Genomic DNA, 18542 nt, shown 5'->3' with positions numbered 1-18542 from the left:
TACATTGTAGATCTACACCCCCTGTAGTCACTATTACAGTCCAGTCTATACATTGTAGATCTACACTCCCTGTAGTCACTATTACAGTCCAGTCTATACATTGTAGATCTACACCCCCTATAGTCACTATTACAGTCCAGTCTATACATTGTAGATCTACACCCCCTGTAGTCACTATTACAGTCTATACATTGTAGATCTACACTCCCTGTAGTCACTATTACAGTCCAGTCTACATATTGTAGATCTACACCTCCTGTAGTCACTATTACAGCCCAGTCTATACATTGTAGATCTACACTCCCTGTAGTCACTATTACAGTCCAGTCTATACATTGTAGATCTACACTCCCTGTAGTCACTATTACAGTCCAGTCTATACATTGTAGATCTACACCCCCTGTAGTCACTATTACAGTCCAGTCTATACATTGTAGATCTACACCCCCTGTAGTCACTATTACAGTCCAGTCTATACATTGTAGATCTACACCCCCTGTAGTCACTATTACAGTCCAGTCTATACATTGTAGATCTACACTCCCTGTAGTCACTATTACAGTCCAGTCTATACATTGTAGATCTACACCCCCTGTAGTCACTATTACAGTCCAGTCTATACATTGTAGATCTACACCCCCTGTAGTCACTATTACAGTCCAGTCTATACATTGTAGATCTACACCCCCTGTAGTCACTATTACAGTCCAGTCTATACATTGTAGATCTACACTCCCTGTAGTCACTATTACAGCCCAGTCTATACATTGTAGATCTACACCCCCTGTAGTCACTATTACAGTCCAGTCTATTTATTGTAGATCTACACCCCCTGTAGTCACTATTACAGTCTATACATTGTAGATCTACACCCCCTGTAGTCACTATTACAGTCCAGTCTATTTATTGTAGATCTACACCCCCTGTAGTCACTATTACAGTCCAGTCTATTTATTGTAGATCTACACCCCCTGTAGTCACTATTACAGTCCAGTCTATACATTGTAGATCTACACCCCCTGTAGTCACTATTACAGTCCAGTCTATACATTGTAGATCTACACTCCCTGTAGTCACTATTACAGTCCAGTCTATACATTGTAGATCTACACCCCCTGTAGTCACTATTACAGTCTATACATTGTAGATCTACACCCCCTGTAGTCACTATTACAGTCCAGTCTATACATTGTAGATCTACACACCCTATAGTCACTATTACAGTCCAGTCTATACATTGTAGATCTACACTCCCTGTAGTCACTATTACAGTCCAGTCTATACATTGTAGATCTACACTCCCTGTAGTCACTATTACAGTCCAGTCTATACATTGTAGATCTACACCCCCTATAGTCACTATTACAGTCCAGTCTATACATTGTAGATCTACACCCCCTGTAGTCACTATTACAGTCTATACATTGTAGATCTACACTCCCTGTAGTCACTATTACAGTCCAGTCTATACATTGTAGATCTACACTCCCTGTAGTCACTATTACAGTCCAGTCTATACATTGTAGATCTACACCCCCTGTAGTCACTATTACAGTCCAGTCTATACATTGTAGATCTACACTCCCTGTAGTCACTATTACAGTCCAGTCTATACATTGTAGATCTACACCCCCTGTAGTCACTATTACAGTCCAGTCTATACATTGTAGATCTACACTCCCTGTAGTCACTATTACAGTCCAGTCTATACATTGTAGATCTACACCCCCTATAGTCACTATTACAGTCCAGTCTATACATTGTAGATCTACACCCCCTGTAGTCACTATTACAGTCTATACATTGTAGATCTACACTCCCTGTAGTCACTATTACAGTCCAGTCTACATATTGTAGATCTACACCTCCTGTAGTCACTATTACAGCCCAGTCTATACATTGTAGATCTACACTCCCTGTAGTCACTATTACAGTCCAGTCTATACATTGTAGATCTACACTCCCTGTAGTCACTATTACAGTCCAGTCTATACATTGTAGATCTACACCCCCTGTAGTCACTATTACAGTCCAGTCTATACATTGTAGATCTACACCCCCTGTAGTCACTATTACAGTCCAGTCTATACATTGTAGATCTACACCCCCTGTAGTCACTATTACAGTCCAGTCTATACATTGTAGATCTACACTCCCTGTAGTCACTATTACAGTCCAGTCTATACATTGTAGATCTATACACCCCCTGTAGTCACTATTACAGTCCAGTCTATACATTGTAGATCTACACTCCCTGTAGTCACTATTACAGTCCAGTCTATACATTGTAGATCTACACCCCCTGTAGTCACTATTACAGTCCAGTCTATACATTGTAGATCTACACTCCTTGTAGTCACTATTACAGTCCAGTCTATACATTGTAGCAGATCTACACCCCCTGTAGTCACTATTACAGTCCAGTCTATACATTGTAGATCTACACTCCCTGTAGTCACCATTACAGTCCAGTCTATACATTGTAGATCTACACCCCCTGTAGTCACTATTACAGTCCAGTCTATACATTGTAGATCTACACCCCCTGTAGTCACCATTACAGTCCAGTCTATACATTGTAGCAGATCTACACCTCCTGTAGTCACTATTACAGTCCAGTCTATACATTGTAGATCTACACTCCCTGTAGTCACCATTACAGTCCAGTCTATACATTGTAGATCTACACCCCCTGTAGTCACTATTACAGTCCAGTCTATACATTGTAGCAGATCTACACCCCCTGTAGTCACTATTACAGTCCAGTCTATACATTGTAGATCTACACCCCCTGTAGTCACTATTACAGTCCAGTCTATACATTGTAGATCTACACCCCCTGTAGTCACTATTACAGTCCAGTCTATACATTGTAGATCTACACCCCCTGTAGTCACTATTACAGTCCAGTCTATACATTGTAGATCTACACCCCCTGTAGTCACTATTACAGCCCAGTCTATACATTGTAGATCTACACCCCCTGTAGTCACTATTACAGTCCAGTCTATTTATTGTAGATCTACACCCCCTGTAGTCACTATTACAGTCTATACATTGTAGATCTACACCCCCTGTAGTCACTATTACAGTCCAGTCTATACATTGTAGATCTACACCCCCTGTAGTCACTATTACAGTCCAGTCTATACATTGTAGATCTACACTCCCTGTAGTCACTATTACAGTCCAGTCTATACATTGTAGATCTACACCCCCTGTAGTCACTATTACAGTCTATACATTGTAGATCTACACCCCCTGTAGTCACTATTACAGTCCAGTCTATTTATTGTAGATCTACACCCCCTGTAGTCACTATTACAGTCCAGTCTATACATTGTAGATCTACACCCCCTGTAGTCACTATTACAGTCCAGTCTATACATTGTAGATCTACACCCCCTGTAGTCACTATTACAGTCCAGTCTATACATTGTAGATCTACACTCCCTGTAGTCACTATTACAGTCCAGTCTATACATTGTAGATCTACACCCCCTGTAGTCACTATTACAGTCTATACATTGTAGATCTACACCCCCTATAGTCACTATTACAGTCCAGTCTATTTATTGTAGATCTACACCCCCTGTAGTCACTATTACAGTCTATACATTGTAGATCTACACCCCCTGTAGTCACTATTACAGTCCAGTCTATACATTGTAGATCTACACTCCCTGTAGTCACTATTACAGTCCAGTCTATACATTGTAGATCTACACCCCCTGTAGTCACTATTACAGTCCAGTCTATACATTGTAGATCTACACCCCCTGTAGTCCCTATTACAGTCCAGTCTATACATTGTAGATCTACACCCCCTGTAGTCACTATTACAGTCCAGTCTATACATTGTAGATCTACACCCCCTGTAGTCACTATTACAGTCCAGTCTATACATTGTAGATCTACACCCCCTGTAGTCACTATTACAGTATATACATTGTAGATCTACACTCCCTGTAGTCACTATTACAGTCCAGTCTATACATTGTAGATCTACACCCCCTGTAGTCACTATAACAGTCCAGTCTATACATTGTAGATCTACACTCCCTGTAGTAACTATAACAGTCCAGTCTATACATTGTAGATCTACACTCCCTGTAGTCACTATTACAGTCCAGTCTATACATTGCAGATCTACACCCCCTATAGTCACTATTACAGTCCAGTCTATACATTGTAGATCTACACCCCCTGTAGTCACTATTACAGTCCAGTCTATACATTGTAGATCTACACCCCCTGTAGTCACTATTACAGTCCAGTCTATACATTGTAGATCTACACCCCCTGTAGTCACTATTACAGTCCAGTCTATACATTGTAGATCTACACCCCCTGTAGTCACTATAACAGTCCAGTCTATACATTGTAGATCTACACCCCCTGTAGTCACTATAACAGTCCAGTCTATACATTGTAGATCTACACCCCCTGTAGTCACTATAACAGTCCAGTCTATACATTGTAGATCTACACTCCCTGTAGTTACTATTACAGTCTATACATTGCAGATCTACACTCCCTGTAGTCACTATTACAGTCCAGTCTATACATTGTAGATCTACACCCCCTGTAGTCACTATAACAGTCCAGTCTATACATTGTAGATCTACACCCCCTGTAGTCACTATTACAGTCCAGTCTATACATTGTAGATCTACACCCCCTGTAGTCACTATTACAGTCCAGTCTATACATTGTAGATCTACACCCCCTGTAGTCACTATTACAGTCCAGTCTATACATTGTAGATCTACACCCCCTGTAGTCACTATAACAGTCCAGTCTATACATTGTAGATCTACACCCCCTGTAGTCACTATAACAGTCCAGTCTATACATTGTAGATCTACACCCCCTGTAGTCACTATAACAGTCCAGTCTATACATTGTAGATCTACACTCCCTGTAGTTACTATTACAGTCTATACATTGCAGATCTACACTCCCTGTAGTCACTATTACAGTCCAGTCTATACATTGTAGATCTACACCCCCTGTAGTCACTATAACAGTCCAGTCTATACATTGTAGATCTACACCCCCTGTAGTCACTATTACAGTCCAGTCTATACATTGTAGATCTACACTCCCTGTAGTCACTATTACAGTCCAGTCTATACATTGTAGATCTACACTCCCTGTAGTAACTATAACAGTCCAGTCTATACATTGTAGATCTACACTCCCTGTAGTCACTATTACAGTCCAGTCTATACATTGCAGATCTACACCCCCTATAGTCACTATTACAGTCCAGTCTATACATTGTAGATCTACACCCCCTGTAGTCACTATTACAGTCCAGTCTATACATTGTAGATCTACACCCCCTGTAGTCACTATTACAGTCCAGTCTATACATTGTAGATCTACACCCCCTGTAGTCACTATTACAGTCCAGTCTATACATTGTAGATCTACATTCCCTGTAGTCACTATTACAGTCCAGTCTATACATTGCAGATCTACACCCCCTGTAGTCACTATTACAGTCCAGTCTATACATTGTAGATCTACACCCCCTGTAGTCACTATAACAGTCCAGTCTATACATTGTAGATCTACACTCCCTGTAGTTACTATTACAGTCTATACATTGCAGATCTACACCCCCTGTAGTCACTATTACAGTCCAGTCTATACACTCCCTGTAACATTACACTGTCGTCTCCTGACAACATTAATCCACACCACTCTCTCCTGTCGAGCCGTCAAAAAAACCAATTCGGATACCCATCCCCCCAACCCGGCTCCAGATAATTATATATATCCCCTGTGTGCTCAATTATTTCCTTTTCAGTATCTCTGCTTGCTGTAGAAGAGCGGGAACATTTTTTATTTACACCTTTCCTGATGAAGCCCAACTTGCACACGTTGGACTAAGAGAGATGAAAGAAAGTCCTGGTACACTGTAACGAGTGATGCAGATGTGTTTATATCCACCTTCACTGACATCAAATAGATATTGGTGAGAAGGGGAACATGAACATTTCATTTTGCAGATTTTTTTTTTTTTATTAAACCAGAAAACTGCTCAGAAAATTAACAGCGGGACCTGAATTACTTATTAACAGTGGTCTTAAACTGTGGCCCTCCAGAGGTTTCAAAACTTCAACTCCCAGCATGCCCGGACAGCCAATGGCTGTCCGGGCATGCTGGTAGTTGAAGTTTTGCAACATCTGGAGGGTCTGAGTTTGAGACCACTGCTCTACATCCTTTGTACTACATGTTTCTTACATGGCTGAAGTGGAAGTTGTAACTGGGAGTTGTAGTTTTGCAACAGCTGGAGGCACCCCTGTTGGGAAACACTGGTGTGTGCACTACTGCTGGTACCACTAACAGAGGAGTCGAGTAGCAGCTTACTATCATCTCCCTATTCAGAACACACAGATGTGTGAGCAAACCCAGCATATGATAGTAAGGAGGCTCTCCGTCTATTTACACCGCATAAGGTGCTTCAATGGTGTTCAGTAATTACCAAGTCCTTGCAGGAAACCCAAAGTGACCAGCAGAGGGAGCAAGAGAGGCTGCTGAAATATTCATGATGCCGATGACTGAAAAATGAAAGAACAAGGACGACAGCAGAGGGATGTGAGGGGAGAGTTGGGGTACAACTGTTATGGAACTACAAGTCACAGCAAAACCTGTAGCAGCTCTATCTACACCTCCCCTCCAGCTCTATCTTTATACTGCTGCTATCTCTATGGGAGCAGGATATATAGTAGTTATACACCTCCCCTCCACTCTATCTGTATACTGCTGCTGCTGCTGCTGCTGCTGCTATCTCTATGGGATCAGGATATATAGTAGTTATACACCTTCTCTCCCAGCTCTATCGGATCAGGATATATTGCAGTTAAATTTGCCCCTCATTTGCTGCTTATTTTTCTTGATAACATCTTTGAGTTCACCCGCAATGTGGTCCCTTGACTGGGACATGAGACCCCTTAAGCCTGGTCTCCCCATTACCCCCCTACCCCTTCTTTTCCTCCGTTTTTCTGTTTTTCTTATTTCTCTTGTCTTTCTTTCTTGATGCCTTCTTAGGTATAGCGGGTTGATTTGCTGTGTTTTCAATTTTATAACCCTATCATGTTTTGCATGTCATTTATACCAAGGGATGTCCCGATAGGATACTATATATCGGTATCGGGGCTGATACCAGGTATTTGCATGGTGTCAGGGACTCGTCTATTGTCCCCGATACCAAATCAGATACCTGGTGGAGTGCTCCACTGCCCCGTTCTCCGGTTCCCATCACGGTCGCTGCCCCGTTTTGCCGTCCGCATCATGGAGTCTTATGGAGGAGCATGTGATACACACTTCACTCCACTTCCTCCACTGCGCCCAGTGTAACGCTACGGAGGAAGCAGAGTGACGTGTATGTCACACGCTCCTCCAAAAGACTCCATTATGCGGACGGCAGAACGAGGCAGAGGGGGTGGGTGAGGGAGGGGTCCTGCTGGCTACAAAAGGGGGGGTCCTGCTGACTACAGGGGGGGGGGGGGGGGGGGTTCTGCTGGCTCCAAGGGGGGAGGGTGTGTGTTCTGCTGCTGGCTTCGAGGGGGGTGTGTGTTTCCAGCTGGCTACAAGGGGGGGTATTGCTGCCTACAAGGAGGGGGGGGGGGTATTGCTGCCTACAAGGAGGGGGGGGGGGGGTCCTGCTGGCTACAAGGAGGGGGGGGGGTCCTGCTGGCTACAAGGAGGGGGGGGGGTCCTGCTGGCTACAAGGAGGGGGGGGGTCCTGCTGGCTACAAGGAGGGGGAGGGTCCTGCTGGCTACAAGGAGGGCTGCTAATGTCTGGTCTGTAACTATCTATACCACCTACAAGGGGCTACTACCTACTATTAAAGACAATCATACAGCAGAGTCACCTGCACTAACTTCACTTTATAGGTAGATAGTGCAGTTGACCCGGTTTCTACCGCTGCTCACCATGTGATTGTCAGCGCAATCGCTCCGGAGACATCGGTCTCACCGCCAATGCAAATTCCCTGTTCTGCCCAATGGAGAAGAGAGAAATCTTGGCTCATACTACAGCAGCCGTCTCCATTGTACACAACAAGGAACCTACATATCAGCACGGTGATCAGCGCCAGAAACCGGGTCACCCTGGTGTCAGATTGCCGTTATAATAAAAGTACTCGTACTTGGTATCGGTGAGTACTAGAATTAAAGCATCGGTACTCGTACTTAAAATTTTTTTTATTGGGACATCCCTATTTATACCCCTTGACAGTTGTATTATTTGCTTGTATGCACACGAGGTAAATGTGTTATGCACTTTTATTTTTGTTGTATTTCCGCTACTCTGTGTTTTTCTAACTTGTTTTGTCTTAAACCTTGAATAACTTTCAATAAACATAGATTAAAAGAAAAAAAAAAATAGTAATAAGTAATAATGCCATGTGTCAACAAATCTCAATTGTGATTACAGATCAAATCACTTTCGCCTTATGGCAATATTTGAAAAAAAAAAACCAAAAAAAAAAAACACACTGAATAAGAAAATGCATCAAAACTGCACATAACGTGAACTAACCTCAAGCTACTTATGAGTCTAATCAGTTCACCTTAGTGACCTCCAGCACCAGCGGCCTAATTAGATAAACAGGTGCAGTGATCAGACCCCACCCCCTCTCTCTGCAAAGCCAGAGGATTCGTGGGAAATGTAGGCAGCTTTCGGAAATCATTTCTCTGCAATGCTAAACTTTTTAGATTTTTTTTTTTTGAATTGTCATTTTTGGACCCCTGTAACTTTTTATTTTTTCCTATAACTTGCTGTATGATGGCTCCTTTTGTGCGCTGAAATCTGTTTTTATCAGTATCATTTTGGTATTGATTGACATTTTAATCACTTTTTACTTTTTTTTTTTCTGGGATATGATGTTCTATAAAAAAAAAAAATAATTCAATTCTGGGATTTGGCATTTTTTTTTTTTTTTACATTTACCGTACGGGATATATAATGTAATATTTCAATAGTTCAGACAATTACGCAAGCAGCTACACTAAATATGTTTATTATGTTTACAGGTTTTTTCATATTGGAAAAACGGGGTTGATTCCAACTTTTTATATAGAAGGGGTTTGCGTGCGTCTTTTAAACTTTTATTAAGGGGTACTCCGGTGGAAAACTTTTTTTTTTTTTTAAATCAACTGGTGCCAGAAAGTTAAACAGATTTGTAAATTAATTCTAATAAAAAATCTTAATCCTTGCAGTACTTATTAGCTGCTGAATACTACAGAGGAAATTCCTTTCTTTTTGGAACACAGAGCTCTCTGCTGACATCACTAGCACAGTGCTCTCTGCTGACATCTCTGTCCATTTTAAGAACATATGCTGCTCTGGACAGTTCCTAAAATGGACAGAGATGTCAGCAGAGAACACTGTGCTCGTGATGTCAGCAGAGAGCTCTGTGTTCCAAAAACAAAATAATTTCCTCTGTAGTATTCAGCAGCGAATAAGTACTGGAAGCATTAAGATATTTTAATAGAAGAAATTTACAAATCTGTTTAACTTTCTGGTACCAGTTGATTTAAAATAAATAAAAAATATTAAGTTTTCCACTGGAGTACCCCTTTAAACTTTTTTTTCCCCTTTATTCACCTTATTAGTCCCCTTAGGGGACTTCTAGGAGGAATCATTACATTTCTCATACAGATCAATGCAATTCTATTGAACTCCATTGATCTGTGTGCTCTGCGCTCCATTGATCAAGCCTGGTCCAGCCAAACTATCAATGATGGAGCTTTGGTCCCTAGGGAAGAAGCGGTAAGCCCTCTGGCTAAGTCTACAATGGATAGCCCCCTGCAATCGCGCTGGGGGGGATCCACACAACTAGACTAATAGGGAAGTTTGAAGGGTCCCTTTCGACGCATCTGTCAGCGGCAATCTAAAGGGTTAATAGCCGCCCGGGGTGATCACCGTATGTCGGCTTAAATCGGCATCCCCCAACTAACGAAATCAGCTAAAGGGCTGCCCGGTATGGAGCAGGCTTGTGCCAGGAGCCCGCGCCATACACCCTGAGTGCCCACGTACTTTTTGGGGGCTTTCAAGTCCGGCTCTGCTTGCCCGAAGCAGGGCTAAAAGGCCTTAAAGGGGTACTCAAGTGGAAAACTTTATTTTTTTAATCAACTGGTGCCAGAAAGATAAACAGATTTGTAAATCACTTCTATTAAAAAATCTTAATTCTTCCAGTACTTTTTAGGGGCTGTATACTAAAGAGAGATCCAAAAAAGAAATGCATTTCCTCTGATGTCATGACCACAGTGCTCTCTGCTGACCTCTGCTGTCCATTTTAGGAACTGTCCAGAGCAGCCTATGTTTGCTATGGGGATTTTCTCCTGCTCTGGACAGTTCCTAAAATGGACAGCAGGTCAGCAGATGAAATGCATTTCTTTTTTGGATTTCTCTTCAGTATACAGCCCCTAAAAAGTACAGGAAGGATTAAGATTTTTTAATAGAAGTGATTTACAAATCTTTTTAACTTTCTGGCACCAGTTGATTTAAAGGAAAAAAAAAGAAAAAAAAAAAAAGTTTTCCATGGGAGTACCCCTTTAAAAATTCTCCTTCGCGGCGCCCAGAATTGCACGTCCCGGGCGTCAGGCGATGGGATTTCCACATCCCTGGCACATGTTCTCTCTCTACAAGGCTAAAATAGATTTCCCATTCAATGTATTTATATTCACCCGCCTCACGGCTGCAGATGACTCGTGTGCCCCAGAACTTTACGTTTTAAAATTAAATATTTCATGAAACTATTTACGCATGAAGGCCTCGCAGTTCCACGGCATCTATACTGAGTCGCAGTCAGAGTTCCCCTTCCCCCCTACATCCAGTTCAGCAGCTGCGAGATTCTTAAAGTGGTACGCCGCTGCTCAGCATTTGGAACAGACTGTTCCGAACGATGGAGACGGGAGCTCGTGACGTCATAGCCCCGCCCCCTCATGTTGTCACGCTTCGCCCCCTCAATGCAAGTCTATGGGAGGGGGCGTGACGGCCGTCACGCCCCCTCCCATAAACTTGCATTGAGGGGGTGGGGCGTGATGTCGTGAGGGGGTGGGGCTATGACTGCACGCTGTTCCAAACGCTGAGCAGCAGAGTACCCCTTTAAATCCAGGTATTGTGAGCTAATCTGCCAACCACGATAACCCACACGACGCTGTCAGGCTGCAGTCGCTCCACATCTCGGCATATTTCACACAGTGAATGGAGCGGGGGGAAAAGAAGCGGCGCAGCGTCTGCTGAAGAGTCTCACGTTGCTATTTACATTCTTACGTCTGTTACTTATCTCCGTTCTATAAACCTTCTTCTGAAATCCTTACATTGCTGGAGCATGGTTTTCCATTCTGGATTTTTCTCTAGTGACGCAGCACTGTTTTCCTAAACTTTAGCACTGCACTCACTCTGCTGGTGGCATTCCTGCCGTAACGCCGCGTTGGGGTGGTGTCGCTCCAGGTTTATTGTCCTGATACCCTTTGGTAATTATTTAGGAGTTGATGCCGTTTTTTTTTTGGCCTGGGCAATTGTAGTTTTATGCAGACTGTTTGCACTTACTGTTATTTAAATGCCTGTAATGCCCAAACACTGTGATTATATTGTATTAATGACATCTTATGTATTTTTAACCCCCTCTGGGTGGAATCCCTCCGTTTTATATTGTAACTATTAATAAAATTTGTGTATTGTGGATCAATATATAATTAAAAGTGACTAAATTTTTTCTAATTATATGAGTGTCCGTACAGGATAAGTAATGTAATGTATGGATACAGTGACCTCACCAGCAGAATAGTGAGTACAGCTCTGGGGTATAATACAGGATATAACTCAGGATCAGTACAGGATAAGTAATGTAATGTATATACACAGTGACCTCACCAGCAGAATAGTGAGTACAGCTTTGGAGTATAATACAGGATATAACTCAGGATCAGTACAGGATAAGTAATGTAATGTATATACACAGTGACCTCACCAGCAGAATAGTGAGTACAGCTCTGGAGTATAATACAGGATATAACTCAGGATTAGTACAGGATAAGTAATGTAATGTATGTACACAGTGACCCCACCAGCAGAATAGTGAGTACAGCTCTGGGGTATAATACAGGACATAACACAGGATAAGTGATATATGTACACAGTGACCTCACCAGCAGAATAGTGAGTACAGCTCTGGAGTATAATACAGGATATAACTCAGGATCAGTACAGGATAAGTAATGTAATGTATATACACAGTGACCTCACCAGCAGAATAGTGAGTACAGCTCTGGAGTATAATACAGGATATAACTCAGGATCAGTACAGGATAAGTAATGTAATGTATGTACACAGTGACCTCACCAGCAGAATAGTGAGTGCAGTTCTGGAGTATAATACAGGATATAACTCAGGATCAGTACAGGATAAGTAATGTAATGTATGTACACAGTGACCTCACCAGCAGAATAGTGAGTACAGCTCTGGAGTATAATACAGGATATAACTCAGGATCAGTACAGGATAAGTAATGTAATGTATGTACACAGTGACCTCACCAGCAGAATAGTGAGTACAGCTCTGGAGTATAATACAGGATATAACTCAGGATCAATACAGGATAAGTAATGTAATGTATGTACACAGTGACCTCACCAGCAGAATAGTGAGTACAGCTCTGGAGTATAATACAGGATATAACTCAGGATCAGTACAGGATAAGTAATGTAATGTATGTACACAGTGACCTCACCAGCAGAATAGTGAGTACAGCTCTGGAGTATTATAAAGGATATAACTCAGGATCAGTACAGGATAAGTAATGTAATGTATGTACACAGTGACCTCACCAGCAGAATAGTGAGTACAGCTCTGGAGTATAATACAGGATATAACTCAGGATCAGTACAGGATAAGTAATGCAGTGACACTTTATTATTTTTATATTTTTACATAAAGTAAAACCTGTCGGTGAATGTGCAGAGATTAGGAAAGATGTAGCTATAAGCACAATGAGTCTTATTTCAGATTGCATCTATCTTATCCCTCCTCCTTCACAGGCTGCAGTTGAATGGGAAAGATCTAAAGCCCGTGCCCTCCGCGCTCTCCGCCCCCCCCCCCCCCCCTCTCGCTCAGACAGACAAGAAGCATTAAATATACATAGAGGATCCCAGTGCGACACAACCAGCTTGACACAGCTTGCAGCGGGATGACGTTCTTACCTGGGGCATAGCCTGGGCTGCTGGTGGCATACATGTTGGGATTATAGGTGGGAGCAGCTGTGGGGTATCCTGCGGGGTAACCTAGAGCAAAAAAGAGGACATTCGGTGAGAAGTGCAATAATAAATGGAGGAAGGAAGAATCCTAAAAAGGGCTAAAAATTAAACAGCACAATAAAAATGCAGCTTAAGCAGAATATATAGGAGTCTGGCAGCAGGGACGGCAGATAACAATACAAAGACGCTGCCATCCTCCTGCCTGAGAAGGACGCCAAGCGACTGCGCAAATTTCTGTGTGTGTCGCTGTAGTGCTGATCTGTATCGCCTGTTTGTGTCCGATTTCATCTACACCAGTGTTTTCCCAACCACTGCGCCTCCAGCTGTTTCAAAACTGCAACTCCCAGCATGACTGGCTTAGATCAGCGTTTTGCAACAGCTGGAGGCACCCTGGTTGGGAAACTACAACTCCCACTCCCAGCATGACTGGCTTAAATCAGCGTTTCCCAACCAGGGTGCATGCTGGGAGTTGTAGTTTTGCAACAGCTGGAGGCACCCTGGTTGGAAAACGCTGGTCTAAGCCAGTCATGCTGGGAGTTGTAGTTTTGCAACAGCTGGAGGCACCCTGGTTGGAAAACGCTGGTCTAAGCCAGTCATGCTGGGAGTTGTAGTTTTGAAACAGCTGGAGGCGCAGTGGTTGGGGAAACACTGGTGTAGATGAAATCGGACACAAACAGGCGATACGGATCAGCACTACAGCGACACATGCAGGGAGTTGTAGTTTTGCAACAGCTGGAGACACCCTGGTTGGGAAACACTGGCTTAGATACTCAGGTTCACCACACCCAGTATCACACATGATAGGGTTAGATACAGAAGCTCCTCAGACAGTATCGCACATAAGAGGCTTAGATACACTGATACAGCAGCACAATGACCGTGTATAAGTGAAGCTCCGCAACAATTCACATAGGTTCAAGGTGATTTAGCAAGAATAATCACATGATCAGGTCACTGCCAATCAATGCACCACATCTGAAACACTCTGTGCTGCTTTAAAGGGGTTACCCAGGATAAAAAAAAAACAAAAAACAAAACCATAGCATGTTTCTTACAAAACAGCGCCACTCCTGTCTTCAGGTTGCGTGTGGTATTACATCTCAGCCCCATTCACTTTAAAAGGGTTTAGTATATACCTGCCAGAACTGGATATTTCCTGTTGAATTTCGTTCTCTAAACTACACATCCCATAGTTCCATAGTTTGTAAGTATGAGGTCACTTTCCTTCCTCCCACACATCAGCCACCCCACCCACTGAAACACACCTGTGATCCCTTCAATGCAATACACCAGTCTTTTCTAATCCGGGCGCCTACAGCTGTTGCAAATTGATCTCTCTCCCACCCAGCGGTCGCTCCACCCATGGAAGCAGGACAGACTCCCTCAGATCACCTGATTAGTGATGTAATGTATCGGGCCACACTGAAATCTGGGGAATCCCGAGACCTGAGTAATTTTGTATGCTATATTAAAAATAATTATTGGGGTGATAATCACAGAAGAATTGTGAGAAAACCGTCACACACAGTTACAGACACTATTATGAACTACACTTACTTTACAGCCACTGTAGCTGTAAATGCAACTAAGCTGCAATACCGCACACAGCCTGAGGACAAGGGGTGGCGCTGTTTGTTGGAAGAAAAACAAAATCCTAATGTTTACAGCTGGTTTCACCCTCCGTAAGAATGTCCTAAAGAAGTAGATGCCAAGTATATAGCGGTCAGGGTTCTTTCTGAACACCTCATGATATTGTTTTTACGTTCATGTTCCTGACATTTCAGAAGACTATTTTATAGGGGTATTCCAGTGAAAACATTTTTTTTTTCATATAAACTGGCTCCAGAAAGTTAAACAGATTTGTAAATTACTTCTATTAAAAAAAATCAATCCTACCAGTACTTATCAGCTGCTGAAGTTCAGTTGCTCTTTTCCGTCTGACCACAGTGTTCTCTGCTGACATCTCTGTCCATGTCAGGAACTGTCCAAAGCAGCATAGGTTTGCTATGGGGATTTGCTCCTACTCTGGACCGTTCCTGACATGGACAGAGGTGTCAGCAGAGAGCACTGTGGTCAGACAGAAAAGAACAACTCAACTTCAGCAGCTGATAAGTACTGGAAGGATTAAGATTTCTTTCACAGAAGTAATTTACAAATCTGTTCAAATGGGGTACTTCGGTGGAATTTTTTTTTTTTTTTTTTTTTAATCAACTGGTGCCAGAAAGTTAAACAGATTTGTAAATTACTTCTATTAAACAAATCTTTACCCTTCCAGTACCTATTATCAGCTGTATGCTTTTTATTTCTTTTTTGTGTTGTCCACAGTGCTCTCTGCTGACACCTGATGCCTGTATCAGGAACTGTCCAGAGCAGGAGAAAATCCCCATAGCAAACCTCTCCAACTCTGGACAGTTCCTGACACGGACAGAGGTGTCAGCAGAGAGCACTGTGGACAACACAAAAAAGAAAAAAAAAAAAAAAATTTGAATTTCCTCTGTAGCATACAGCTGCTAATAGGTACTGGAAGGGTAAAGATTTGTTTATAGAAGTAATTTGCAAATCTGTTTAACTTTCTGGCACCAGTTCATAAAAAAAAAAAAAAAAAAAAATTTAAAAAAAATTTAAAAAAAAGTTTCCCACCGGAGTACCCCCTTAACTTTCTGGAGCAAGTTTTTTACTGGAATACCTCTTTAATGTTATGTTAGCCTGTGCAGTCAGTTTTCTCCAAACAGTGTGCCTCCAGCTGTTGCAAACCTACAACTCCCAGCATGCCCGGACAGCCGAAGGCTGTCCGGGCATGCTGGGAGTTGTAGATGTGCAACAGCTGTAGGCACGCTGGTTGGAAAACACTAATCTAGAGGGTTCTGATCTGAATGCTGCAGTGTTCGTCACAATGTATCAAGCTGGATACAATTAATAACCTAATAAATAATTCTTATATAGCAGAGGAGGGGGTCCTATTCGACATCCACAATACACCCCATTACTATAACAGGTCCCTAATTCCTGTGGATTAGTAACAGAGTCTTTCTGCCATTGCAGAGATGCGAGTGGCTGCACTTCTCTCATTGTTCTAGACGGAAATGTTACTCTTCTGGAATAAGTAAATGGCCGCCCGGAGGGGCCTCGGGTAAGAGATTCATTATACACGGGGGGCTGCAATTCTGAGGACTTACAGGTCACTGCAGGGAAAATCAATAACGCTGAAGAAAAAAAAAAAAAAAAAAAAAAAGAGGATCCAGAGCCGAGATCTCAGCTGGTAACTAAATGCGGAAAATGGATTCATAGACACGATTTTATTATGCATTATGTCCCTGAAATACTCTGCGCTGCTGGGGACCCTGCTCCTTTCCCTATGTAATTCACAATCTATGATGCTCCACAAGGCCAGTTCGCTCCTCTCCTGAAATACTCTGCACTGCTGGGGACCCTGCTCCTTTCCCTATGTAATTCACAATCTATAATGCTCCACAAGGCCAGTTCGCTCCTCTCCTGAAATACTCTGCACTGCTGGGGACCCTGCTCCTTTCCCTATGTAATTCACAATCTATAATGCTCCACAAGGCCAGTTCGCTCCTCTCCTGAAATACTCTGCACTGCTGGGGACCCTGCTCCTTTCCCTATGTAATTCACAATCTATAATGCTCCACAAGGCCAGTTCGCTCCTCTCCTGAAATACTCTGCACTGCTGGGGACCCTGCTCCTTTCCCTATGTAATTCACAATCTATAATGCTCCACAAGGCCAGTTCGCTCCTCTCCTGAAATACTCTGCACTGCTGGGGACCCTGCTCCTTTCCCTATGTAATTCACAATCTATAATGCTCCACAAGGTCAGTGCGCTCCACTCCTGAAATACTCTGCACTACCGGGAACCCTGCATCTTACACCATTTCCTTCTCAGTATTTGGCGCTACATAGGAACAGCGTACTACTCTCCTGAAATACTCTGTGCTGTTGGGGACCCTGCTCCTTTCCTTTCCCATGGAAATCACAATCTATAATGCTCTATAAGGCCAGTAAGATTGTGAAATACATTTAAGATTGCGAAATACATAGGGAAAGGAGCAGGGTCCCCAGCAGCACAGAGTATTTTTTTATGAGAAGGAGCGCACTGGCCTTGTGGAGCATTATAGATTTTTAATTACATAGGGAAAGGAGCAGGGTCCCCAGCAGCACAGAGTATTTTTTTATGAGAAGGAGCGCACTGGCCTTGTGGAGCATTATAGATTTTTAATTACATAGGGAAAGGAGCAGGGTCCCCAGCAGCACAGAGTATTTTTATATGAGAAGGAGCGCACTGGCCTTGTGGAGCATTATAGATTTTTAATTACATAGGGAAAGGAGCAGGGTCCCCAGCTGCACAATCTATGATGCTCCACAAGGCCAGTGCGCTCCTTCTCCAAAAAAAATACTCTGTGCTGCTGGGGACCCTGCTCCTTTCCCTATGTAATTCACAAACTATAATGCTCCACAAGGTCAGTGCGCTCCTCTCCTGAAATACTCTGCGCTGCCGGGGACCCTGCTCCGTTCCCTATGTAATTCACAATCTATAATGCTCCACAAGGTCAGTGCGCTCCACTCCTGAAATACTCTGCGCTGCCGGGGACCCTGCATCTCACGCCATTTCCTTCTCAGTATTTGGCGCTACATAGGAACGGCATACTACTCTCCTGAAATACTCTGTGCTGCTGGAGACCCTGCTCCTTTCCCTATGTAAATCACAATCTATAATGCTCCACAAGGCCAGTGCGCTCCTCTCCTGAAATACTCTGTGCTGCTGGGGACCCTGCTCCTTTCCCTATGTAATTCAAAATCTATAATGCTCCACAAGGCCAGTGCGCTCCTCTCTTGAAATACTCTGCGCTGCCGGGGACCCTGCATCTCACGCCATTTCCTTCTCAGTATTTGGCGCTACATAGGAACGGCATACTACTCTCCTGAAATACTCTGTGCTGCTGGAGACCCTGCTCCTTTCCCTATGTAATTCACAATCTATAATGCTCCACAAGGTCAGTGCGCTCCTCTCCTGAAATACTCTGCGCTGCCGGGGACCCTGCATCTCACGCAATTTCCTTCTCAGTATTTGGCGCTACATAGGAACGGCGTACTACTCTCCTGAAATACTCTGTGCTGCTGGAGACCCTGCTCCTTTCCCTATGTAAATCACAATCTATAATGCTCCACAAGGCCAGTGCGCTCCTCTACTGAAATACTCTGCGCTGCCGGGGACCCTAGTTCTTTCCCCTTATGTAATTCTCTATA

At 43.1% G+C, this 18542-nt stretch overlaps 1 protein-coding gene across 1 annotated transcript in view; it reads right to left on the bottom strand.

Moving 5' to 3' along the window:
* The window catches only part of FAM168A (family with sequence similarity 168 member A), a 113594-nt gene that overhangs the window by 21955 nt on the left and 73097 nt on the right, over positions 1–18542 (bottom strand). The window contains exon 4 of the mRNA XM_056561218.1: positions 13226–13306. Coding sequence (XP_056417193.1) covers positions 13226–13306 — 81 coding nt within the window. The remainder of the gene's footprint in view (positions 1–13225; positions 13307–18542) is intronic.

This window comes from Hyla sarda, chromosome 2 (assembly GCF_029499605.1).
Source record: "Hyla sarda isolate aHylSar1 chromosome 2, aHylSar1.hap1, whole genome shotgun sequence".
Taxonomy (NCBI): domain Eukaryota; kingdom Metazoa; phylum Chordata; class Amphibia; order Anura; family Hylidae; genus Hyla; species Hyla sarda.
This window is presented reverse-complemented; position numbering and strand designations above follow the sequence as displayed.